The sequence below is a fragment of the Monodon monoceros genome, unplaced genomic scaffold, assembly GCF_005190385.1.
Source record: "Monodon monoceros isolate NGI ecotype Baffin Bay Population unplaced genomic scaffold, NGI_Narwhal_1 Super_Scaffold_18, whole genome shotgun sequence".
In the NCBI taxonomy this organism is placed as follows: Eukaryota; Metazoa; Chordata; class Mammalia; order Artiodactyla; family Monodontidae; genus Monodon; species Monodon monoceros.
The window spans coordinates 155253876-155278714 of NW_021703774.1; the positions used below are offsets into that span (position 1 = coordinate 155253876).

Below are 24839 nucleotides of genomic sequence, written 5' to 3' on the forward strand. Positions count from 1 at the left end.
TTCATACATATTAGTGTATACATGTCAATCCCAATCTCCCAATGCATCCCACCACCACCCCCACCACCACTTTCCCCCCTTGGTGTCGATATGTTTGTTCTCTACACTTCATAGCAACTTCACCAGGAGTAGTTTCCATATGAAGAAACCACTTTCTCCTCCCATCCGTAAGAAGCAACTCCTCATCCGTTTAAGTTTTATCATGAAATTGCAGCAATTCAGGCTCCACTTGTAGTTCTCGTTCTCTTGCTGTTTCCACCACATCTGCAGTTACTTCCTGCACTGAAGTTTTGAACCCCTCAATTTCACCCCTGAAGGTTGGAATCAACTTCTTCCAAATCCTGTTCATGTTGATGTTTTGACTCCTTCCCATGAATCACAAATGTTTTTAATGACATCTAGAATGGTGAATCCTTTCCAGAAGGTTTTCAATTTACTTCTCCCAGATCCATCAGAGGAATAACTGTCTATGACAGCTGTAGCTTTACGAAATGTATTTCTAAAATAATGACACTTGAAAGTCGAAATTAGTCTTTGATCCACAGGCTGCAGGATGGATGTTGTGTTAACAGGCATGAAAACAACATTAATGTCATTGTGCATCTCTATCAGAGCTCTTGGGTAACCAGATGCATTGTCAATGAGCAGTAATGTTTTGAAAAGAAACTTTTTCTGAGTAGTAAGTCTCAATGGTGGGCTTAAAATATTCAGTAAACCATGTTATAAACAAATGTGCTGTCACCTAGGCTTTGTTGTTCCATGTATACATCACAGGCAGAGTAGATTTAGCGTAATTCTTAAGGGCCCTAGGATTTTTGGAATGATGAATGAGCACTGGCTTCAAGTTAAAGTTACCAGCTATATTTGCCCCTAACAGCCTGTCCTTGAAGCTTTGAAGCCAGGCACTGACTTCTCTCTTGCTATGAAAGTACTAGATGGCATCTTCTTCCAATATAAGGTGGTTTCGTCTTCATTGAAAATCTGTTGTTTAGTGGAGCCACCTTCATTAATTATTTTACCTAGATCTTCCAGGTGACTTGCTACAGCTTCTACATCAGCACCTGCTTCTTCACCTTGCACTTTTATGTTATGGAGATGGCTTCTGTCCTTAAACCTCGTGAAGTCTGAAGCTCGCAAAACTCCTGTTGATTTCACTATGGCAAAAAATTTCAGCTTGTTGAAGGCTCAGATGATGGTTAGTGTTTTTTAACATTTATTAATTAAGGTATGTACATTTTTTTAGGCATAATGCTATTGCAAACTTAATAGACTACAGTATAGTGTAAACATAACTTGTATATGCACTGGGAAACCAAAAATTTGTGTGACTCACCTTATTACAATATTCATTTCCTTGCAGTTGTCTGGAACTGAACCCACAATATCCCCAAGGTATGCCTACAATATGAAAGATCACTGATCACAGATCACCATAACAAATATAATAATAATGAAAAAGTTTGAAATATTTAAGTTACCAAAATGCGACACAGAGACATGAAGTGAGCAAACACTGTTGGAAAAATGGCGCCGATAGACTTGCTTGATGAAAGGAGTTTGCCACAAACCTTAAATTTTTAACAAACACAGTATTTGCAAGGCACAATAAAGTGAAGTGCAGTAAAACGAGGTCTGCCTCTACTAAGAAATTCACCCAGAATGCAGCCCAGAGAGATGGACAAAAAAACTGTAAGCATGGTTGAGATGTGGATAAGAACTTTTGTTTCCAACAATCTGGCAGACTAGGTACTCTGACCAACCTTCCTGCTGAAAAGCATTTTTTTTTAATTAATTTATTTATTTTTGGCTGTGTTGGGTCTTCGTTGCTGTGCATGGGCTTTCTCTAGTTGCAGCGAGTGGGGGCTACTCTTTTGTTGCGGTTCACAAGCTTCTCATTGCGGTGGCTTCTCTTGTTGCAGAGCATGGGCTCTAGGCGCACGGGCTTCAGTAGTTGTGGCTCTCAGGCTCAGTAGTTGTGGCTTACGGGCTCTAGAGCGCAGACTCAGTAGTTGTGGCGTACAGGTTTAGTTGCTCTGTGGCATGTGGGATCTTCCCGGACCAGGGCTCGAACCCATGTCCCCTGCATTGGCAGGTGGATTCTTAACCACCACGCCACCAGGGAGACCCTGAAAAGCATTTTTAAAATGCTGGATAAGGGACTTCCTTGGTGGTCCAGTAGTTAAGAATCCACCTTCCAATGCAGGGGACGAGGGTTCAATCCCTGGCTGGGGAACTAAGATCCCATATGCTGCAGGGCAACTAAGCCCGCCGGCACTTTAGAGCCTGCATGCTGCGACTACTGAGCCCGCTCCCTATGGAGCCTGCATGCACTCCACAACTAAAGAGAAGCTGGCGTGCTGCAGCTAAGACCTGATGCAGCCAAATAAATTAAAAAAAAAAAAATGCTGGATAAAATATTTTTAAAGCTTCCTAGATGCTTCAAATAAATGAATTGGCAAATTAGTCAAGAATACTCAGTGGCGGGCTTCCCTGGTGGCACAGTGGTTAAAAATCCTCCTGCCAGTGCAGGGGACACGGGTTTGAGCCCTGGTCTGGGAAGATCCCACGTGCCGCGGAGTAACAAAGCCCGTGCGCCACAACTACTGAGCCTGTGCTCTAGAGCCAGTGAGCCACAACTACTGTAGCCCGTGTGCCTAGAGCCCGTGCTCCACATCAAGGAAGCCACCACAACGAGAAGCCTGCTCACCGCAATGAAGAGTAGCCCCCACTCGCTGCAACTAGAGAAAGCCCGCACGCAGCAACAAAGACCGAACTCAGCCAAAAATAAATAAATTTATTTATTTTTTTAAAAAAAAGAATACTCAGTGTCCAGAAACCAAGTGAAAGTAGAAATACAAAGAGATTTGTATTTCAGTTTATCTAAGATGCTTTCAAAAATACTGCTAATTAGAGACTTCCCTGGCAGTCTAGCAGTTAAGACTCTGCACTTCCACTGCAGGGGGCACGGGTTCAATCCCTGTCAGGGAACTAAGATTCCACATGCCATGTGGCACAGCCAAAAAAATAAAATAAAAACAACAAAAAAAAATATTGCTAATTAATCTATGACATGCCTTTATTTTAAAAAGCCACCTAGATTTCAGAGATGCTAAATGTTTAAAAAAATGTGTCTTAGAATCTGTAAAATACAAGAAGAACACTTAAGACTACATATACCTTGAGGGAGCTAGTTGAATTGTATGTGCTTGAATTTTGATTTTTGTGGCCTCACAGACCACAATGGGAAAAAAAAAAGGAAAAGATAAAACTAGAGTACTAGGCCAAAAGGTCCAATATTTGAGTAATAAGTGTTCCAGAAAAGAGAACAAAGAGTCAGAGGGAAGGAAATGAAGTACTAATTTAAGGACAATTAAAGGACATGAGTTTCCAGATTGAAAGGGCCTGTTGAGTGCCTAATAAAATGAATGAAAATAAACCCACACTAAAGTACATTGTCTTGGGACTTCCCTGGTGGTCCAGTAGTTAGGACTGTGCACTTCCACTGCAGGGGACACAGGTTCAGTCCCTGGTCTGCGAACTAAGATCCCACATGAAAAATAAATCAATCAATTAATAAATAAATAAAGTGAATTATCTTGACATTTTAAAGCACTGGAGACAAAAAAGTATTATACAAACTTCCAAAGGGACAAAAGAAGTGACATACAAAATGTCAGGAATCATAATGGTTTTGTGTTTCTCCAAAGGAACAGTGAAAGCTAAAAGGGGATGAAGCAAAACCTTTAAAATTCTGAAGGAGAGGAATTTCCAACCTAAAAATCTGTACCCACCCAAACTACCTTTCAAGTGTAGTGGTAAAATACCTGAAAATATGTATTGAAAAAAGATTATTTTCATGTTTTTGTTGGCTATTTGTGTTTCCTTTTCTGTTAATCAAGTGTCTATGCAAGTGTTTTGGCCCATTTTTTAACTTTTTTTTAAAGAGTTCCTTGTGTGTTCTATATACCAAGTCCTTTTTCATTTATATAGCATGAGTATAGAGAATTAACTACTGGAACAGAATAAAGAGTTCAGAAATAGATCCTCACAAATATGGAAGCCTGATATATGCCAGAGCTGGCATTGCAGGTCAGCAGAGCAAGAATAAACTTTTTAAGCAAAAATGGTGCAGAGACAATTGGTTATCCACATAGGGAAGAAGATGATCCCTTCATTCCAAGTAGATTAAAATTTTAATTGTAAAGGCCAAACTACAAAACATATAAAAGGCAATGTATAGGGCTTCCCTGGTGGCACAGTGGTTGGGGGTCCGCCTGCCAATGCAGGGGACGCGGGTTCGTGCCCCGGTCCGGGAGGATCCCGCATGCCGCGGAGCGGCTGGGCCCGTGGGCCGTGGCTGCTGGGCCTGTGCGTCCGGAGCCTGTGCTCCGCGGCGGAAGGGGGGGCCGCAACAGTGAGAGGCCCACGTACTGCAAAAAAAAAAAAAAAAAGACAATGTATAAAGCTGTCCTATGATCGCAGGTCAGGGAAAATTAAACCAGACACACTAAAAGCACAAATCACAGGAAAAGATAGATGAATTTACCTTCACTACAGTTAAGACCTTCAGTACATCAGAAGTAAGATAAAGTAAAAAGACAAGCCACCAACTGGGAGAAGATGTTTATAACATATATAACTGACAAAGGAGTAATGTCCAGTATTATATGTCAAAAACTGCAAAATCAGTTGTCAAAAATGAATCAATCCAGTAGGAAAAACTTAAATAGGCATTTCACAGAAGAAACCAAACAACGAGTACATTTTTGGAAAAATGCTTAACCCCCTTGGTTATTATTCAAAGAAATACAGGTTAAAATTACAGTGAGAAACCATTCCTGCTTACCAAATTGGCAAAATTTAAAATAGTGAGAGTGTTAAGTAATAAAATTGATTAAAAGCCGCTCTGTAAAATAGTTTGACATTATCTTGAACTGAAGTTCAAGATGCAAATTCCCTATGATCCAGAAATTCTACTCCTAAGCATATATAAAGGAACTTGCACATGTATACCAGGATACACATATGAGAATATTTATAGCACATTGTTTAGAGATACAAACATAAAACAGGAAAGAGATACAAAAGTTCAGGCTTGTGGTTGGTTACTCTGGAGAAGGAAGAAATGGGATTGTGGAGGGGTGCACAGGAGCTTTACAAGTGATAGGTCCCTTTTCTTAAACTGAGTGATGGGTATTCTATTCTTAATATTGTTCATTATTCCTTACATGTGTTTAAGTTAAAAGAAATTAAAAAAGACAAGGAAGATAGACTGAAGAAATTCTGATGTTTATTTAATAGGCATTCCAGAAGAAGAGTGTAGAGGGGAATGGCAGAGAAGCCCTATTTCAAGAGATAAGCAAAGAAAAAGATTAATTAAAGCCATCTTCAAAAAGGAAAAACAAAAAAATAAAGTAGTATTTATTTTTTAAAAGAATATCCTTTTTTCTGGCTGTGCCACATGGCATGCGGGATCTTAGTTCCCCAACCAGGGATCAAACCCGGGCCCCCTGCAGTGGAAGCTCGGAGTCTTAACCACTGGACCGCCATCGAAGTCCCAATAAAGTCATATTTTAAAGGAGAGGATGGACTGCTCACGTTTTAGAAATTACCAGGCAGTATGCTGTCTGAATGTCTTAAGATTGAGAGAGTAAATTAACACCGCCCTTTAGGATTAAACTGAGACCTGGGCCCCGTCTTACAGCTGTCCCCTCTTGTCTCTTCTCAGAGAGTACACGCTAGATGTGTATCGCCTCTCCTCCGTGGTCACACAGCACGATGCCAAGAAAGCAGGAGCTGAGGTGGTGAAGCAGGTGGAGCACCCTCTGCTGAGTGGCCTGCTGTACCCAGGGCTGCAGGTACCTGGGAGGGATGGAGTTGCCTGATGACCTTTTCTGCTCTAACTACTGGTCACAAACCTCTCTCAGCCCCAGTCAGACCCACATACTGGCTGTTCCTTCACCTTGCCGTAGGCCTTCCTTCCTGTCTTCCTTTCTCCCACTGCCCCTCCCCCAAGGCTTCCTAGACCACTCTTTTTTTTTTTACTTTATTTAGTTATTTTTGGCTTCATTGGGTCTTCGTTGCTGCACGCAGGCTTCCTCTAGTTGCGGCGAGCAGGGCTACTCTTCATTGCAGTGTGCGGACTTCTCATTGCAGTGGCTTCTCTTGTTGCAGAGCATGGGCTCTAGGCGTGCAGGCTTCAGTAGTCGTGGCACACGGGCTCAGTAGTTGTGGCTCCTGGGCTCTAGAGCGCAGGAGCACAGGCTTAGTTTAAAATTTTACTTTTACATTACTAAAATTTTACATAGTAAAATTTTACTATGACTTGTAAGAAAGCCTTCATTGCGCAGGCTTTCTCTAGTTGCGGTGAGCGGGGGCTACACTTCATTGTGGTGCAGCATGTGGGATCTTCCCGGACCAGGGCTCGAACCCGTGTCCCCTGCATTGGCAGGCAGATTCTTAACCACTGCGCCACCAGGGAAGCCCTTTACCAACTTTTCTAACCTCATCACTCACCACTTCCCACATCCCTTGGAGTTTGTGCTTTTGCAGACTGAATCACTCATAATTTGCCTAAACACTTCACACCTCTGTGCCCTCTCACATTCTCTTTCCTCTGCATGGTGAAAAGCATCTATATATTCAAAACCAAGCTCAGCCCACAATCTGATTCTAGGAAGCCTTCACCACCACCAGTCTGAACAGAGATAATAATTTCTTTCTTCGTGTTAACATGTTCCTTAAATGAACATGTAAGTTAGCCCTTGGCATGCTGTATAGAAATTACGTATTCACGTGTCTCTCTCCCCAGCTAGTTAATTGGCTTCTTGAAGGCAGAATCTGGGTCTGATTCATCTCTGCATCCACAGGACTGGCACTAGGCCTGACATCTAATAAGTGATAGTAACTGTTTATCCTAGTTCAGTCTTGCCCCGTTTTTCTGAGCTCTCACAGGACTTCCTTTTTATGCCAGTTATTTGACACTTGTCACAGGCTGCCTTATTCATTGGGTACTTTTGACATGACTATGATATGTCTTCTCTCCCTTCCTCACTGGATTGTGAGCTTCCTGAGAGCAGAGACTCTTCTTATTTTTTTACCCCATGACATCCACATCGAATATTGTTCACTGCAGGCATTCAGCAAATGTGTATCTAGCTCTTGAAGCCAACAGGAAGGCTGAGTGCTGCTTATTTGCTTCCTGGTTCTACCTTCGGAAAATTTTAGTGGTTTTCAAAAGTTTCTGATTTCTTGGACCCATACAGAGGAAATACAGTAGGAGTTTATGCTCATGTGTTTCTTTCCACAGGCCTTGGATGAAGAGTATTTGAAAGTAGATGCCCAATTTGGAGGAGTTGACCAGAGAAAGATTTTCACCTTTGCGGAGAAGGTTAGTGTCCTCTTTTTCCTATCTTTTTTTCTTTTGACCCGCAGAGGTGTGCATTGAAGTTTCTTCAATGTGCCAGTGCCAGCAATCATATGGTATGGTAGGTATTATTCACCTTGTTTTGCAGATGAGAAAGCTGAGGATAGAGAGAGTAAGAAAGCTGTCCAGTATCACACAGTTAGTGACTGAGCAGGAATTAGCATTCAGATCTGTCTGACTCAAAAGCCTGTGCTCTTGCTGCCACCACCAGGAAGCTGCCCCCAAAGCTGCTGGATTTGCTTCTTTTTTTTTTCTTCTTTTTTGCTTCTTCCCTAATAGCTCAGTTTCCAGGGAAAGCTAACACCAGTCAGAACTACTGTTCTTTCCCAGACCATTTGGTCCATATTGCTCTGGATCTTAAATAAACGACTCATCTCTGAGATGAGGTTTAACAGGGTTTAAAGGAGGAAATTAGCACAAACCCATAATACTTCTTTTCTGGGAAAGAACTTGAGTAAGTTGAAAGGGGCTATTGAGAAGTGGTTGGTATTTTTGAAAGCTGCTCAAAACCTCTTATTGGTAAGGGAGTAGAGAAAACACTGCTAGTAAAAAAGTAAATTCCTGATGGGTGATTTGATGACTCTAAAATGTTTCTACCCTTTGTCCAAATAAGTATACAAATATGTCCTCAAGATATAATTTTATTGTATTTATTTATTTTTTTTTTTTGCGGTACGTGGGCCTCTCACTGTTGTGGCCTCTCCCGTTGCGGAGCACAGGCTCCGGACGTGTAGGCTCAGCGGCCATGGCTCACGGGCCTAGATGCTCCGCGGCATGTGGGATCTTCCCGGACCGGGGCACGAACCCGTGTGTCCTGCATCGGCAGGTGGACTCTCAACCACTGCGCCACCAGGGAAGCCCTATAATTGTTTTTTAAACAGTCAATTTTCATGTATATTTACCCCCACTTACCCTTTCTGATACTCTTGATTTCTTCCTGCGGTTCTGTGCCTTGTGCTTCCCTCTGGGATCATTTTCCTTTAGCCTAAAGACCCCTTTGTGTTTTGTGTTTGCAATGCAGGGCTCTTGGTAATGAGTTCTTTGGGCTTTCTTTTGTCTGAGGACATCTTTCCTTTGCTTTCTTTTTTGTTTTTGTATTTTTTTCCCTTGGCTCTCAATGGGTATAAAATTCTAGGTTTGCAGTTATTTTCTTTTAGCATTTTAAGGAGTTGTCCTGTTGCCTCTGGCTTTTATAGTTTCCATTGAAAAGTCACCTGTAAGTATCATTGTTTCTCCTTTGCAGATAGTATATCTTTTCTCTGGTTGCTTTTAGTGTTTTCTCTGCCTCTGATTTTTAGCAATTTGACAATGGTGTTTTTAGCTTTAGTTTTCTTTGTATTTATCCTGCTTGGATTTTGCTGAGCTTCTTGAGTCTATGGGTTGATATTTTCATCACATTTGGGAAATTGTCCCCTACTATTTCCTTTAAATATTGTTTCTGTCCTCTTGGGAAATTGTCCCCTACTATTTCCTTTAAATATTGTTTCTGTCCTCTTGTGTCTCTCCTCTTGAGACCCTAATTTTACACAGATTAGACCTCTTGATCATGTCCCACATGTCTCATAGTCTGTTCTGTTGTTTCCCTCTGTGCTTTAGTTTGGTTATTGTCTATTGATTTTTCTTCATGTTCATTAATCCTGTCTTCTGTTAAATCCATCCAGTATTGTACTGTGCCATTTTAGAACTTCCATTTGATCCTTTTTTATAGATTCCAATTCTCTTTTATAGTTCTCCATCTTTTATCCATTTTGTCCATCTTTTCCTCTGTTTCCTTTAACACACCAATCGTAGTTATTTTGACATCCTGATCTCCTTATTCCAGTATCTGGATTATCTGTGCGTCTGCTTTTATTGACTGTTTCCTCTTGACTGTCAGTCATTTTTTTTCTGCTTCCCACTTCTAATACTTTTCAGTGTATCAGAGACACCGTAGATACGCTGTAGAGGCTCTGAATTATATTTATAGAGTGCATGTTTTCTGTTTAATTACTGACTTGTCACCTTGATTCTGTCAAGGGTGGGTTTTAGGCTTTGTTAGAATAGGTCTATTTCAGTTTGCTCTTACTCCTATAATATGGACCTTATCTTAGTATGTGGCCTTTCTGGGGCCTCAAACTGAAATCTTAGGGTATTCACAAAGCCCTCTCTGCTTTGATTGGACCTAAACTTCAACTTCTGTCTCCCCAGCACTGTGGAGCCCCTAAAATTTGTTCAGGTCTCCAGCCTCCCAGAGCCTGTTCTCTGCTGGGCTTCGTGCTGTCTCTCCGAATGAACGCACAGCTATGAGTCAATCAAGAAAGCAATGGAGAACTTTGACCTAGATTTTCGGAGGGGGCTCCCTTCTCTCTGGAACCCTCCCCAAATCCTAGCCTCCTGGTAGCCCTGAATTCCAATCTCTATCTCCTCTGCTTAGTCAGACTGCTGCTCTCTGCTTGGTCTCTTTTTTCTCAGCACTCAGTTTGAAAAAAATGCCCTCAAGGAGAAAGCCAGGGTGGATGTAGGGTCACCTAACTCCCTTCTCTCAAGATTTGTAGCCCTACACTTGTTGCTGTCTAATGTCTGCAAATGGTTATTTGCAGCTTATAGAAATGGAATATTTCTATATTTCCAACTTTTAGAGTTGTTTATGGCGGTAGGGTAAGTCCAATAGCCTCACAATGTAATACTAATAGAAAAACAGTAGGAAAATAAAACCCTTGTTAATATTATGATCACCACTGAAAATTTATATATTCAGTAGAAAAAAAAGATTGGCACGAATATATCAAACTGTTATGTGGCAGGCCAGGTTAGATGAGATCAGGGCACCGAGGAGGAATTCATACTAATATCTGCTTTCGTGTGTTTCTTTCTAACCCCCTAGTACCTCCCTGCACTTGGCTACTCAAAACGGGTCCACCTGATGAATCCTATGGTTCCAGGATTAACTGGCAGCAAAATGAGCTCTTCTGAAGAGGTAGGTTGCCAGCTCTGACTTGAGTTGAGAAATCTTCAAGAGATGAAGAAATTGAGGACTAGAAAGAATAGTAACCTGGCTAACTAAAATTCTCAAATATCTGAGCTATAAGAAATCTTAAGTTATCCAATTAATTCCAGTGGTTCTTGAGTATTGAAGGACCCAGGGAGCAGTCCTGATGAGATCCAATCATAATTTTAAGTTTTACTGCTGCTGATAAAAAGTACAAGCAAAAGGACTTCCCTGGTGGCGCAGGGGTCAAGAGTCTGCCTGCCAATGCAGGGGACATGGGTTCAAGCCCTGGTCCGGGAAGATCCTACATGCCACAGAGCAACTAAGCCCGTGAGCCCCAGCTACTGAAGCCCACACTCCTAGAGCCTGTGCTCCGCAACAAGAGAAGCCACTGCAATGAGAAGCCCATGCACCACAACGAAGAGTAGCCCCCCGCTCGCCACAACTAGAAAATGCCCCTGCGCAGCAACAAAGACCCAACGCAGCCAAAAATAAATTAAAAAAAAAAATGTACAAGCAAAAGTAGTTTCTTCACCCATAGAACTGTGATAAAAGTCAGCCTTATTAATGAGAAGGCTGTGGTTGCATTTCACCAATTAGCATCTTTTTAAAAAAATATTTATTATTTATTTATTTGGTTGCACTGGGTCTTAGTTGCAGCTGGCAGATTCCTTAGTTGTGGCTTACAGGCTCCTTAGTTGTGGCATGCGAACTCTTAGTTGCGGCATGCGTGTGGGATATAGTTCCCTGACCAGGGATCAAACCCAGGCCCCCTGCATTGGGAGCTCAGAGTCTTTTTTTTTTTTTTTTTTTTGCGGTACGCAGGCCTCTCACTGCCGTGGCCTCTCCTGTTGCGGAGCACAGGCTCCGGACGTGCAGGCTCAGCGGCCATGGCTCACAGGCCCAGCCGCTCCGTGGCATGTGGGATCCTCCCGGACCAGGGCACGAACCTGTGTCTCCTGCATCGGCAGGTGGACTCTCAACCACTGCACCACCAGGAAAGTCCTGAGCATCTTTTTATTTTTCATTTAATTTTTATTTTATATAAAAATTTTATATAAAAAGTTAGAGTATAGTTGATTTACAATGTTGTGTTAGTTTCAGGTGTACAGCAAAGTGATTCAATTATACATACACATATATCCATTCTTTTTCACATTCTTTTCCCGTATAGATCATTACAGAATATTGGGTAGAGTTCCCTGTGCTATACAGTATGTCCTTGTTGACACCAGTTAGCATCTTGATTCTTAGGGTGATGTTTAATATAATGATTTTGATAAATATGATGTCTTTTAACATTTAAAAGTCCTGCTTGGGGAAAGTGCAGTTTTGTTCTGATCACTAAGGCACAGAATAGAAGAATTAGTGGAACTCAAAGATGTGAAAGGTTGGGTTCTGAGTTCCCAAACATGGCTGATCTTCAGAATCAGCTAGGGGACTTTTAAAAAAGAGAGAGAGAGAGAGAGAGAGAGTTGATTAAGGCCCTGTCCTTAGAGATTCTGATAAAGTGGTTCTGGGAAACAACTCAGGAATCTGTATTTTCTTTCAAAGCTTACTAGTTGATTCTGATTGGAATCATTTTTGGACACTCATCTAGTGCTTTAAGTCTGATTTCTAGATCTTTGTCTGATCATGAATTGGTAAATATAGGCATAGAAACCGTTATTGTTATTTTTAAAGGAATAGACTCGTTCCTTTTTCTCTCATTAAAATGCCCTATGTGTCAGTTGTTTCTCTGACAAAGTCTATCACTCACCCTATTTAGTAACGTTCACCGTATCTTCATCCTGGAAATCAGTGCCAGCAGCAGTTCCTAAATGTGACTGCCGCAGAATCACGTGCAGAGCTTTTTAAAATACAAATGCCTGGGCCAACCCCAAGAAATTTTGGTTTATTAGGTTTGGGTGGAGCTGGTAATTTGTGTTATTTTAAGCACCCCAGGTGATTCACATACAGTCGTATGTTGACCAGAGCTTGGTAACCACTGGACACAAATGGGCGTTGAGTTCACTCACTCCAAAATAAGAAACAAAGCCTGTTACCCTAAAAAGGACAAATGGCTCTAGATAATACCTAATACCTGGTGTTGGTGATGGCTGTGAAACAAGTATTCTGACACACTGCTGATGGCAATGTCACTTGATATATGCCTGTCAGAAAACAGCTTGGGGCCTAGCAGTTTTTGGTAGCTATAATCCTAGAGAAGGCAAAAGGACCTCTGCAGAAATGTTCATCATAGCATTGTATATAGTTTGTAAAAATGAGAACATAATCCAACAGTTTAGAAATTGCCAAATAAATTATGTTGTCACTAATAATTGGGAATATAATACAGCATAAAAATTACAAGCGAAGACTAGGTAGCCACTCAAAAGTACTTATGATACAGTCTCAAGAGAAAAAACACAGGAGGTTTATTCTCCAGCTACAAATTTGTAACGATTCCATATGCTGCAAATAAGGCCTGGGAAGAAGAGAGAAAAATTAAAATATTTTTATTTAGTATTGTGAGTGGTCCTTCACTCCGATTAATTCTGCTTTTGTTAAAAGTCATTTAATGTTTAAATCTTTGTCCAAAAAAATTAAAATACAGATTAGTTGAGCATATTCTCATTTTGAACCACAAGAGGTCCTCCTTTCCTTCCTGGCTTCTAGGAGTCCAAGATAGATCTCCTGGATCGGAAAGAGGATGTGAAGAAAAAACTGAAGAAGGCCTTCTGTGAGCCAGGGAATGTGGAGAACAACGGCGTTCTGTCCTTCATCAAGCACGTCCTCTTTCCCCTCAAGTCTGGTAAGATACTGCCTGTTTTCTTCTCGGAGGCCAGGCTGAAATAGCAAAACCAGTGCTGTGATCATACTTGCGGTTTGTCACAGAGTCTTCCTCCAGGGGCTGGCTTCCCCGAATCTCTGCTCTGATTTCTCATATATTAATGTGTGATTGAAGTGGGGATATCGTTGAGTTATCTGTGTGTTTGTTAACAGGGTAGGTTCTAAGTGGGGTGTCAGGGTGAGCAGGGGTGGTAGAAATGAAGGGGTCAGGCAAGTGGACTAGAGGAATACAAAAGAGACGTAAGACACGATCGTTCCCCCGAGCTTGGATGCTAGCTGGGTATACGACATTGCCACTCATCCAATTTAAAAACAATAAAATGCCATATGATGAAGTTCAAGATATATGGCAAAAACTACAGATACCCATACATTTGGGCCAGGAATGCTGACTTGCCATTATCAGTGAGTTTGTTGGCATGGATCCTTTTTCTTACAGAGTTCGTGATCCTTCGAGATGAAAAATGGGGTGGAAACAAAACCTACACAGCTTACTTGGACCTGGAAAAGGACTTTGCTGATGAGGTAATACCAGAGGAGGAGTAATCTCCACTGAACTCATTCTGACAAATCTCTCCACGTGGCCTCGCCAGGTTTCTTGTTATGTGCCACAGGGCTCTGTCATCATGCTCTTGGGTCCATATATTTTGTATTAATGGCTTAGATTCATGTGGTTCATGGATTAGATTAGCAAATGGCACAAAACTAATATATTGGTGTCCTAATCACACTCCAAAGGACTTAACCTGGAATGAAGGGCCGACAAACTCAACAAGATGAAGCATTTCAGGGACAGGTACAAAATCAAGGTTCAGAAAAGAGACACAACTATAAAAGAACAGAATAGAGAATACTATTCATTTCGACAAACAATTTAACAAAAGACTCACTAGGTTCACATGTGTTTGGCACCATGCTAGGGGCTGGCATTACAAAGAGGATTAAATCCTCATGAAGCTCATAGTCCCTGGGAGAGGCAGACATGTAAATAAATAATCATTTACTGGTTACTGTACCAAGTACACATGGTCCAGAAATAGAACAGGAGGAAGTGATTACCTGGCTGTCTGGGAAAGCTTTATGGAGGGGACAACATCCAAACACGGTTTCACTTGAGGATTAGGAGTTCATGAGGAAACCTGTGAGGGAATGCATTGTGCACAGATGTGGTAAGATGAAAAGAGCATGGTGTCTAAGGAATCACAAGTGCTTTCGTCTGACTAGAGTCTACAAGGTGATGGGGGGGCACTGCGGGAGAGGGAGGCAGGGCCAGATCATGAAGGGAAGGAGTGATAACAGTGTGTATGGGGAATGAAAGGAGAGGTCTTGACTGACTGAATTTGGGCTGAATCAGCAATGTGACGGGGCTGTCGGAAATGTTCATGAGGTCTTGGCCTCAGTCATCAGAAATGTAGAGTCTGGTACCAGGGAGTTGATCGTCCATTCAGTTCTACATTGTTCTGAGTACCTTTGGGGTTGTGCATTCAGCCCTGGACTTCAATTGTGTGAGGTTTATTTGACAATCTGGGGTGTCTTGGTGGGGAGAGGAAGGATGCCATGATAGGGAACAGACTGCAAACTGTGTCACAAAGCACAGCTGAAAGAACTGGGCATGTTGAGCTGGGAAGCAAGTATGTGTTCACCCATCCTTGAACACAGGAAGGGCTTTCCTGGGAGAGGGGTGAGTTTCCTTCTAGTGGCACCAGATGGTTGAACTAGGGTTGCGGGTGGGGACCACAGGGAGGCTTGTTTAGGCTTGAAGAACTTTCTAGTGGCCTCAATGGTGTGGTGATGGGCAGGGCTGCCTGGCCTGACCTTGCATTCCCCATCACTGAGGTGTTCAGGCAGAGGCCAGAGGACCACTGGAGGCAAGGTTGTATGAGGGTTTGAGCATCAAGTGGAAGAAAAGACTCAATGACCTCTGAGGTCTGAGGGCCCTTAAGGCCCATTTTTTGGACATTTGGCAGCTATTGCTCTGAAACCCTTCTGTCTGCCATCTGAGGCAGCCACAGAACCCACACCGCATTCCTCAACCCTGTGAACAGTCCTTTGTGGGACTGATGAGACGGAATAGAAGAAACACTTCTGAAGAAAGAGTCTGACAGCGTAACCAGCAGCACTTTCTGTGATGGTGGACATGTTCTGTCTGTACTAACACAGTCGCCACTGGCCACATGTGTCTGTTGAACCTCACAATGTGACCAGTAAACTGAGGAACTGAATTTTAACTTACATTTAAATATGCACATGAGGCTTGTGGCTAACATATTGGACAGTGCAGGTCTAATACTTTTCTATTAAAAATGAAACATTCGGGTGCTTCCCTGGTGGTGCAGTGGTTGGGAGTCTGCCTGCCGATGCAGGGGACACGGGTTTGTGCCCCGGTCCAGGAAGATCCCACATGCCCCGGAGCGGCTGGGCCCCTGAGCCACGGACGCTGAGCCTGCGCGTCTGGAGCCTGTGCTCCACAACGGGAGACGCCACAACGGTGAGAGGCCCGTGTACCGCAAAAAAAAAAAAAAAAAAAAGAAACATTCAGGACTTTTCTGGATGGCACAGTGGTTAAGAATCTTCCTGCCAGTGCAGGGGACACGGGTTCAAGCCCTGGTCCGGGAAGATCCCACACGCCGCCGAGCAACTATGCCCGTGCGCCACAACTACTGACCCCACGTGCCACAACTATTGAAGCCCTCACACCTAGAGCCCACACTCCACAACAAGAGAAGCCACCGCAGTGAGAAGCATGCCTACTGCAACGAAGAGTAGCCCCCGCTCGCCGCAACTAGAGAAAGCCCATGTGCAGCAACGAAGACCCAACGCAGCCTAAAATAAATTTATTTTTAAAAAAAAATGAAACATTCCCGAGGAAACGAAGGAATAACCTCAGAAACAAAAACATAGGCATTGTTTTATTACATGTATTCATACCTAGGGGACGTCCCCTCAGAATATCTTAGAAGATCCTTTGGGGCCAGATTTGGGATGTAAAAGTGGTAGTCACAGGACATGAGAAGAAAAAATGGAATTACTGAGCTCCTACCATGTACTAGCACTACTCACCATTTTTACCCATGTTAAGTGATTTAATCCTTATTCTGACTCTAGCAGGTAAAGGTATTGTTATTTTCATTTTTTAAGTGAAGAATCCAAAGCTCAGAAGGGTTAAGTGCCTGGTTGGGGGTCAGCCAGCTAGCTGGGACTCACCCCAGGCTCTAACTCCAAAGCCCTGTTCTTCCTTCTTGCTCACTCAGCTCCCCCCTCAGGCTGTCTCTAGCTCCTAGCTTCCCTATGTGAATGTTTCCCTACCTGTAAATAACATGTGCTTTACGCCACTACTCTGAGCATAAATGGAGGGACTAGAAGTAGTCAATTAAAAACATTCAGCCTCTAAAAACCCCCAAGTTAGTGTGAAATTCAGTGTCAAAAGACCTGGGTCTTGGACATATTAGATAACCTTTTGAACCTATTTCCCCTTCTCTGCTCTACCAGCTTCACAAGCTTGTTCTGAGGTTCAAATAAGACTCTGCTCAGAAAACACCCTGCATCCTATATGCACATTATTCTTAGTAGATTCAGGTGTCCTGTGCCCAGTTCACCTGTTCCAGTGCCCCTTCTCACCTGGCCTTGTACACTTGCAGGTTGTGCACCCTGGAGACCTAAAGAATTCTGTTGAAGTTGCCCTCAACAAGTTGCTGGATCCCATCCGGGAAAAGTTTAATACCCCTGCACTAAAGAAACTGTCCAGCGCTGCCTACCCAGATCCCTCGAAGCAGAGTAAGGCCAGCTGGGGAGGGGTCGGGCTTGAGGGGGTTGGGTGTGACATCATCAGGTAGAGAGCCTGTCAGTGGGCCTCAGAAAAGGGTCTGTCTTCAATTCAGGCCCAAGAAGCCGGTGGTGGGGGCATGGTCTGAAGTGCAGGAATGTCATGCCCCGTTGACTGGTGGAATGGAACTCCAGTCATCTTGAATTTGGTTTGGTGGGTACTGTAAAGTGATTACATCCTGCTGTACCAACACTGCTGTGAGTGCTGGTTTGAGACATGTACTTTGATCCTTTCACAAAATCCGCCTCTTCAGTAAAGGAGACCAATTGGGTTAGACCATGAGGGTAACAGCTGCTTGGGCAGGGTCTGCGCAGCATCTCAGGGAAGCTCATCTCTAGATTTGCCCAGTTCCCTTCCACGTGCTCCTAACTGGTTCTTAGTTGGCCAGCCACGCATCCACGATGCTGAGATAACATTGACAGTCTTGTGTGGCCCTGCCAGAAAAGGAGGAATGGCTGAATATATGTGGAATGCCTGAATGGTGGCAAAGCTACACTTGGCCCCTCCCCTCCCCTCCAGCCCAATACCTGAAGGAGAGAGAGATGAAATCTGGCATGTCACTTCTCAAAGGCTGCTGGCTCTGTTTTAAAGAAGGTATAATTCAGTGGGTAGATTTTGGGGATTCTGCACTAAGTCCTGCTAGTGTCATTTGGGGGCATCAGCAGCTGACCTGTTATGGGAAGGAGGAGAGTTCTGAGCCTTGGGTTCTTCTCATCTCCAGAGCCAGTTGCCAAAGGCCCAGCCAAGAATTCAGAACCAGAGGAGGTCATCCCATCCCGCCTGGATATCCGTGTGGGGAGAGTCATAAGTGTGGACAAGGTACTCATTTTCCACCACGTCCCGGAGAGGCAGACGGGTCAGGTTTGTCTGCTTCCATCTGGAGGAAACCTGGCCTGGGATGGGAAGTAACATCCCTGAGGTCATATTGCGAGTCAGAACCCAGGCATCTAATTCCAGGCATCAGGCCTTTCCCTTTGCTATCTCTGGACCTTATTCAAACAAACACAGCCAGGAACTCAGAATACGGAGGGATGTTAGTCAGAAGGAGCTTGTTTATCTACCAAATCCAGTCTGATTGACTCACCTGGTCTCTCCCAGCTTGTCTGGACTAGCCACAGGCCTTATCTTGGATCAGCTGCTTTGTCCTTCCCTCTCCCCGCCCCAGGAAATGGTGAAGGGAGGACTTCCTTTTTCCAGAGGCAGATGGCTATGCAACCAGTGGCCTGGGACCAGTGGTCTGGGTATTTTTTTCTCCCAGTATTGATTTGCTTTTCACCATATTAGACTAACCACCAAAACTACCTTGAAATAGCTGCTGATGCTCTTGTTTCGGATGGTGAAGCCAGCAGCTGCCTCTTGTCTTCCAGTCCCCCCAGGACTGGGATTATCTGGTGCACACATGGCCATAATGGTGGCCACCCAGGCAGTTCCGGCCATTTTAACCTCTGTTAGAGGTTCCTTCCACTTCTAACAAAAGTAATTAGGCTCGTGTTACTCAAATCTGCCTCTTTGGGGCCCCTTCTCATGTCTGCTGCCTGGGATCTGGAGAGTTAGGGCTAAGAGGGTTCCTCCAGGGCCTCAGTAAGGAGTGGATGCCTGTTTCTGGAGTCAGAGGGTTCACCAGGCCCCATGATCTATTCCATTATGATGTTCTCTGAGCCTGATCTCTCCTGCTGGCAGCATCCGGATGCAGACAGCCTGTATGTGGAGAAGATTGATGTGGGGGAAGCTGAACCACGGACTGTGGTGAGTGGCCTGGTGCAGTTTGCGCCCAGGGAGGAACTGCAGGACAGGCTGGTGGTGGTGCTGTGCAATCTGAAACCCCAGAAGATGAGAGGAATCGAGTCCAAAGGCATGCTTCTGTGTGCTTCTATGTGAGTGCGGACTTGGGGGGTGGGGAGCACAGGGCCTGGGGAGGCCCGGAAGAGGGGGGATTAGCCCACATGCTGCCCTTCCACATGCCAGGTGGAGGCCCTGAGAACACTACCCAAAAGATGATGCATGGAGGGATTATTTATTGTACAAGAGCCGTGGATGAAGCACTTTACCTAAAGTTAACTTTATTAAAACAGGAATTGAAGATTCTAAGCTGTGTGCATGCTCAGGTCTCTCTACTAGTAAGAGGTGAAACCAGGATTCAGACCCAGTTCACTGGCTGTTATGTCATATACTTCCTCTCCTAAAAGCCCAGATTTTGGAGTCTCTCCTGACATAGAATTTCAGTTCAGCCCTGGTTAACCCAATGCGGGTGATATCCAGAGACGTAGCACAGCAGTGAAGTACTCCGAGGGCCCTGGCATTGAGGGTTCCCTAGATCCCATTAGGCCCCTAGGAAAAGGCCCCAGTGCATTGGCCTCCATGGCAGCTGGAGACAGTCCATAGCCTCACTCTTATCTTGTCCTGTGTGTCTTCCCAGAGAAGGGGCAAGCCGCAAGGTTGAGCCTCTGGACCCTCCTGCCGGCTCTGCTCCTGGTGAGCGAGTGTTTGTGAAGGGCTATGAGAAAGGCCAACCAGATGAAGAGCTTAAGCCCAAGAAGAAAGTCTTTGAGAAACTGCAGGTAACAATCTGCACTTTTTCCCTCATACCAGGGCCGCCTGGACTGTCTCCAGATTGCTCTGTTCCTGAATCCACACCTGCCCTTTTCCCAGCTGGGCCTTCCTGCGTCTAAGCCCCTCTCTTCCTTCTTCATTCCAGACCTGTCAAATTAGGTGCCTGAGGAGCCTGTGGGCCCTCGCAGGTACTGAGCACTGACAGACTGTTTGAGGCACTGTGTCAGGGACATGAGACATTTCCTCATTTGACCTTCCGTCTGTGATAGATTATCCCCAATTTATCTGGCAGGATACCTGCCAAGGCCACACAGGGTCACCAGAAATGATGGAGCCAGGATCAGAGCCCTCCCGGGGTCCCTCCTGCCCACCTTGATCTGAGCGCACTCATTCTCTTTGCTTCAGGGGCATTGACTCACATGGCCTGCCGCGAATTTTCATTCATTCAGCACCCTAATATATGTGTCCGGCACTGTTCTAGGTGCTTGGGCTACATCATTGAGTAAAGCAGCAGAGATTCACTCTCCTCGTGGAACTAACACTACACGTGTGGCTTTTCCTAGTTAGTTCCTTGTTTCCTCAACTAGACAGTATTTCTGGAGGGCGTTTAGAGTGGTTTCTGCCTCTTCATCCTCCTGCAAGTGGCAAATGGCTTTGTCCCCTCCCTCCTTTCCTAGTTTTCCAGGCCAGTTTTTTGAATCCACTGTTTTTTTCTAGCTATAAAATAAATTTTCATTGTAGAAGTGGCTAAAATGTAGGGGAAAATGAAGAAAATAAAACATCCATAGTCCTGCTACCTAGAGATGCTGAAAAATGTCATTAGTGATTATTTCCTTCTGGAATTTCTCTATGCATAGTAATAATATATTTATAGTTTGAGTCATACCATGTTTATTCTTTTTTTAAAAAATATTTATTTGGCTGTGTCGGGTCTTCCTTGCGGCATGTGGGATCTGCTCGTTGCTCTTTGCTGCAGTGCGGGCTTCTCTCTAGTTGTGGCCTGCGGGTTTTCTCTTCTCTAGTTGTGGCACGGGCTCCAGAGCACGTGGGCTCTATGGTTTGCGGTACGCGGGCTCTAGTTGAGGCACGTGAGCTCAGTAGTTGTGGCGCGCAGGCTTAGTTGCCCCGCAGCATGTGGGATCTTAGTTTCCTGACCAGAGATCGAACCCGCATCCCCTGCATTGGAATGCAGATTCTTTACCACTGGACCACCAGGGAAGTCCCTCTTCTTCTTTTTTTTTTTTTTAATTTAACTTTAGGGCTCAAAGATTTCCCCATCTTCTTAAATACTGAGGGGCGGGGGAGAACCATACACACACACACACACACACACACACATATACATACATATATACAGTATTATATCATAATGATCATAATTTACCCCAAACCTTATTAGACATTGAGGTGGTTCTCAGTTTTTCACTCTTAGAATGCTACGATGGATGTCCTGGTACCTAGTTCTTTGTATTTATTCATGATTATTTTCTACAACTAAATCCCTAAAATGGACTTACCTTAGGCAAAAGATAGAAATACCCTGAAATGAAAGCTTTTCGCAAACTGCCCTGTTAGAGAAGTTGAGTCAATTTACACTACTAGTAGTATAAGAGTCTTTGTTTTCTTGTAGTCTTGCCACCATCACTATAATCACTTTTGTTGTTGTTTTTCTTGTCCAGGCTGACTTCAAAATTTCTGAGGAGTGCATCGCACAGTGGAAGCAAACCAACTTCATGACCAAGCTAGGGTACATCTCCTGTAAATCACTGAAAGGGGGGAACATCAGCTAGCCAACCTGGCGTCTTCCTCCCTTCTCTCATCATCCTGAGTCACCTGCTGTCTCCTTAATTTGCTCCATCCGTCATCCGCTTACCCATCTCCCAGGACACTGAAGCAGGAAGTTTGGGACTCGGTGAGGTGCAGCTCAGCCTCCCCAGGATCCAGGATCATCCTGTCTGGCTGCAGGGAAAGGCTGACCTCCCGGGTAGTGATGAGCACGGGGCAATGCAGGGAGTGCAGCCCTACCTTCTTCCCTTGGCAGCTGACCTGACAAATCTGGTTTCAATATGATGTTAACTCAGAAAAAGTTTATGCCATAATCCTTGTAACTGGAAAAATATTGGTTTCCAGTTTTCTTAGCGTTATCCCAGCAGCTATGCCTCTGGCTGGGATCTGGTGCCTGAACTGGGCTAATTACAGCCTCTCCCCAACAGGAAACTGTGGGATTTGAAAAGGGAAGGGAAGGGAAAACAGAGAACCTAGTGGTCTACCAAGTGGTTGGCACCTTTCCCGAATGCCTGCCAACCCTGAGGCTTGTCGCTGGGGGCAGAGCCTGCCCCAGGACTCCTGGATTGCCCTTTGATCCTGCTGGGGGGACACTCCCTAAACCAGCTGCGTGTTATTGGATGGCACAGCCTGGTTCTTTCTTCAGGGAGGGTGCGGTGCTTCTCCATAAGGCATCTCAATCAGGACCACTAAGCATCATTGTCATAAATTCAAATAAAATGTCTGAACAAGGGTGTCTGGACAGGACCTGTCTGTGAGCTGCACCATCTCAGGAAAGGAGAACACAGTGTGTAGCAGCTTCTGGGCCCCTCACCCAGCCTCGGGCTGTTTGTATCTTGGACTTTTGACCCTGTAATGGGAGCGGGGGTGGACTAGGCTGGATGGCAGACACCTTGACTTCCCCTTTAGCAGTGTTAAAAAGAAGAGGCTCACTTTAGGGTCCAGAACATTGTCCCTTCTAAATGTGGGCCCAGACCACGACCTTGACCCACCCCATTAAGAAGCAGCAGCCACAGCCAAGTTTTAATCATTTAATTAATTAACATCTTCGAATGAAACCCACACAGAGCTTTTTCCATGTGTATCACTCCAGCTTCAGAGCAGAGGGAATAGATTGTTTGTACAGACATATCAAAGACTCAGAAACTTAAAGATATATATATGTGTTTGTGTATACACACATATATATATATGTGTGTATACACACACACCAACACACACACACACACTTCTCTAACATTTTTATGGAAATTAAAAATCAGAGGCTTTTGGTCTCCACGTGCACTAGGGCAAACTCATTTACCCAAGAGGACAAAAGGATTTGCCTCTTGGAGATCCTCCCTTCTCCTTTCTACTCTGTTCCACCCAGTGGGAAAACAAGCTCAGAGGAGTCTTAACTGAAGACAAGGGGCTCCAGTAACATAGGAAGGGGAGGGAAAGAAACACAGAAGGTGGGCTCCCTCCTACCTCCAGCAGCTCCGAGGCTGCTGCCAGGGCCTGGTGTCATGGAAGCTTTGGCCTGGTCTTGGTTCCTGGTTCCTGGTTCCCGGGGGGTTGAATCAGGAGCTCTGAGCAGAGGAGGGCTTACTGACTGTCCTCTTTCCCCAACTCACTGGGCAGGCACAACACATACCCAGCAGCAGCTCTCCATTACCCAAAGGGCAGGGAAGAACATTGGTTTATAGCTACAGAGAGAAGAGAATAGTGAGAGAGGGCCATAGGAACCTGGGATCTCAGACCACATCCCCTGTGTTCCCAGCTTTTTTTCTGGGAGGGGGTCAACCTCTCTCCTGGGTGGAGGAGAAGCAGCTAAAAGCAAGGTCCCTTGCCCGGCTCAAGCCTGAGTCACCGTTGAGGAAAGAGGATCAAGACCGAAGGGGTGACCTGGTGACAGCCATGCTGCAGTGGAAGGAGGCACTAGGGCCACCCCCGTGGAGCCACCGGGGCCAGTGAGGAAACCAGCTTACCGAGATAGGTGGCACAGGTTGAAAGTGGGAAGGTCAGCAAAATTCCTGGAGGAGAGATCAGTAGCAGAGGCTGATGTCTAGGGGGGAACCACCCAGCCCGCCCCTAGGAGTGCTGAGTTCCCCCTCATTGACTAGGGAAGAGTCTGTCATAGAATGCACCTTTGGCTTCCCATCCTGTCACTCAGCGTCAGCTCTCCCCAGTGGAACCACCTGTGCTGAAAGGCAGCTGCAGAAAGGACATGCTCAGAGCAGAGCAAAGGTCAGAGGATATAATCCATAGGGCCGGGTCTGGGCCCACTGCCCAAATAGGCTCTTCCCTGCCAGACCCACCCCTCCATCCATGTCCTCAGTACTTCCTGTCGAGCTGACAGGAACCCAGCTTTGCCATGGCCTGCGGCTCCGGCCTCTGAAGAGTCGTGTCCACCCACCCCAACCTGATCAAGTAAAACAGGGCCAAGTGCCCCATGACGTGACTCTCTACTCTGTTCTCCCACTCTCTCAGGACAGAGAGAGCCTGTGGACCTCCCCTCTGGTTTTTTCTCCCCCACCCATTTGGGCCCTGGCAGTCTCCCACTTCCTGTCCCCTGCATGGAGCACCTGGCAGAACCAGAAGGCAGGAGGCTGGTTGGTGGTAAGTTGAGGCACAGGAGGGCTAACCCCCGCTGCACCTTTTGTGCTTTGGAATTCCACAGCCCCACTCCTGCCTCCAGCCTGGAGAAGCCTGTGGGAATACGACGACTTGCCTACCTCCAAGAACTAAGAAAAGTTGCAAACTGGATCGGAGGAGGGGGACAGATTAGTCCCAGCCATGGGCTGGCTACTGGGGACTGATGCTGCTGCCATGTAAACAGGCCCCTGGAATGTGGCTTCGCGGGCCCTGGAGGATGGACATGCAGCCACTTTTCAAAAGTGCTTTGATTCTGGACTACAGCATGTGCATGATTTGGACATTTTAAAAAAAAAAGGAAAAAAAAAAAAACCTCAAGTGAGGTGTTCTGTTCCCAATTCTGTGGCCTTGAGGCCAGCAGGGGGCACAGACACCCACTCCCACCAGCTACCTCCTTCAAGATGAGGCTAAGGCCACGACTGAAGCGGCAGCTGCCAGAGGTGAATCCATTCAGGAAAAGGCATGAGAGCCGGATGACTTGGAGGACAGGAGCCACACCAGGCTTGCGTAAATATTGAAGGCCGTGGAGGTTAAGGCTGCAGGCGTCCTCCCTATTAGGTTAAGTGTCTGCCGTATCCTCTCAGCCTTGGAGCCGCTCAGGTCCCTGAGATTGTATTCCTGGGATGGGTCAGCAGTGCCAGCAAGGTGCCTGGTGGTCAGACCAGCTCTTTCTGTGGGTCTGTGGAGAGAAAAGAAGGGATACTCAGCAAGGGACCCCCTAGCTTGGTTCTGACCACTAAGAGCCCAGGGCACATCCTCACCCCCTCACTTTACTGACCACGACAGCAGCACTGAGCTGGACATTTTACAAACGTTCCCTC

The 24839-nt window shown here is 45.1% G+C and overlaps 1 protein-coding gene across 3 annotated transcripts in view; it reads left to right on the plus strand.

The window, feature by feature from the left end:
• Positions 1-22118, plus strand: part of YARS (tyrosyl-tRNA synthetase) — a 28214-nt gene extending 6096 nt beyond the window's left edge. The window contains exons 2-13 of one of the 3 annotated variants that reach the window (XM_029227308.1): positions 1024-1195; positions 1361-1392; positions 5729-5858; positions 7310-7390; positions 10290-10382; positions 13053-13188; positions 13666-13751; positions 16865-17000; positions 17771-17868; positions 18730-18923; positions 19466-19607; positions 21279-21512. In XM_029227308.1, coding sequence (XP_029083141.1) covers positions 1085-1195; positions 1361-1392; positions 5729-5858; positions 7310-7390; positions 10290-10382; positions 13053-13188; positions 13666-13751; positions 16865-17000; positions 17771-17868; positions 18730-18923; positions 19466-19607; positions 21279-21389 — 1350 coding nt within the window. In that variant the 5' untranslated portion in view covers positions 1024-1084 and the 3' untranslated portion in view covers positions 21390-21512. Of the gene's footprint in view, positions 1-1023; positions 1196-1360; positions 1393-5728; positions 5859-7309; positions 7391-10289; positions 10383-13052; positions 13189-13665; positions 13752-16864; positions 17001-17770; positions 17869-18729; positions 18924-19465; positions 19608-21278 lie in introns of all 3 variants that reach the window. The other 2 variants (XM_029227306.1, XM_029227307.1) reach the window with 2 other exon arrangements.
• Positions 22119-24839: the final 2721 nt, after the last annotated feature.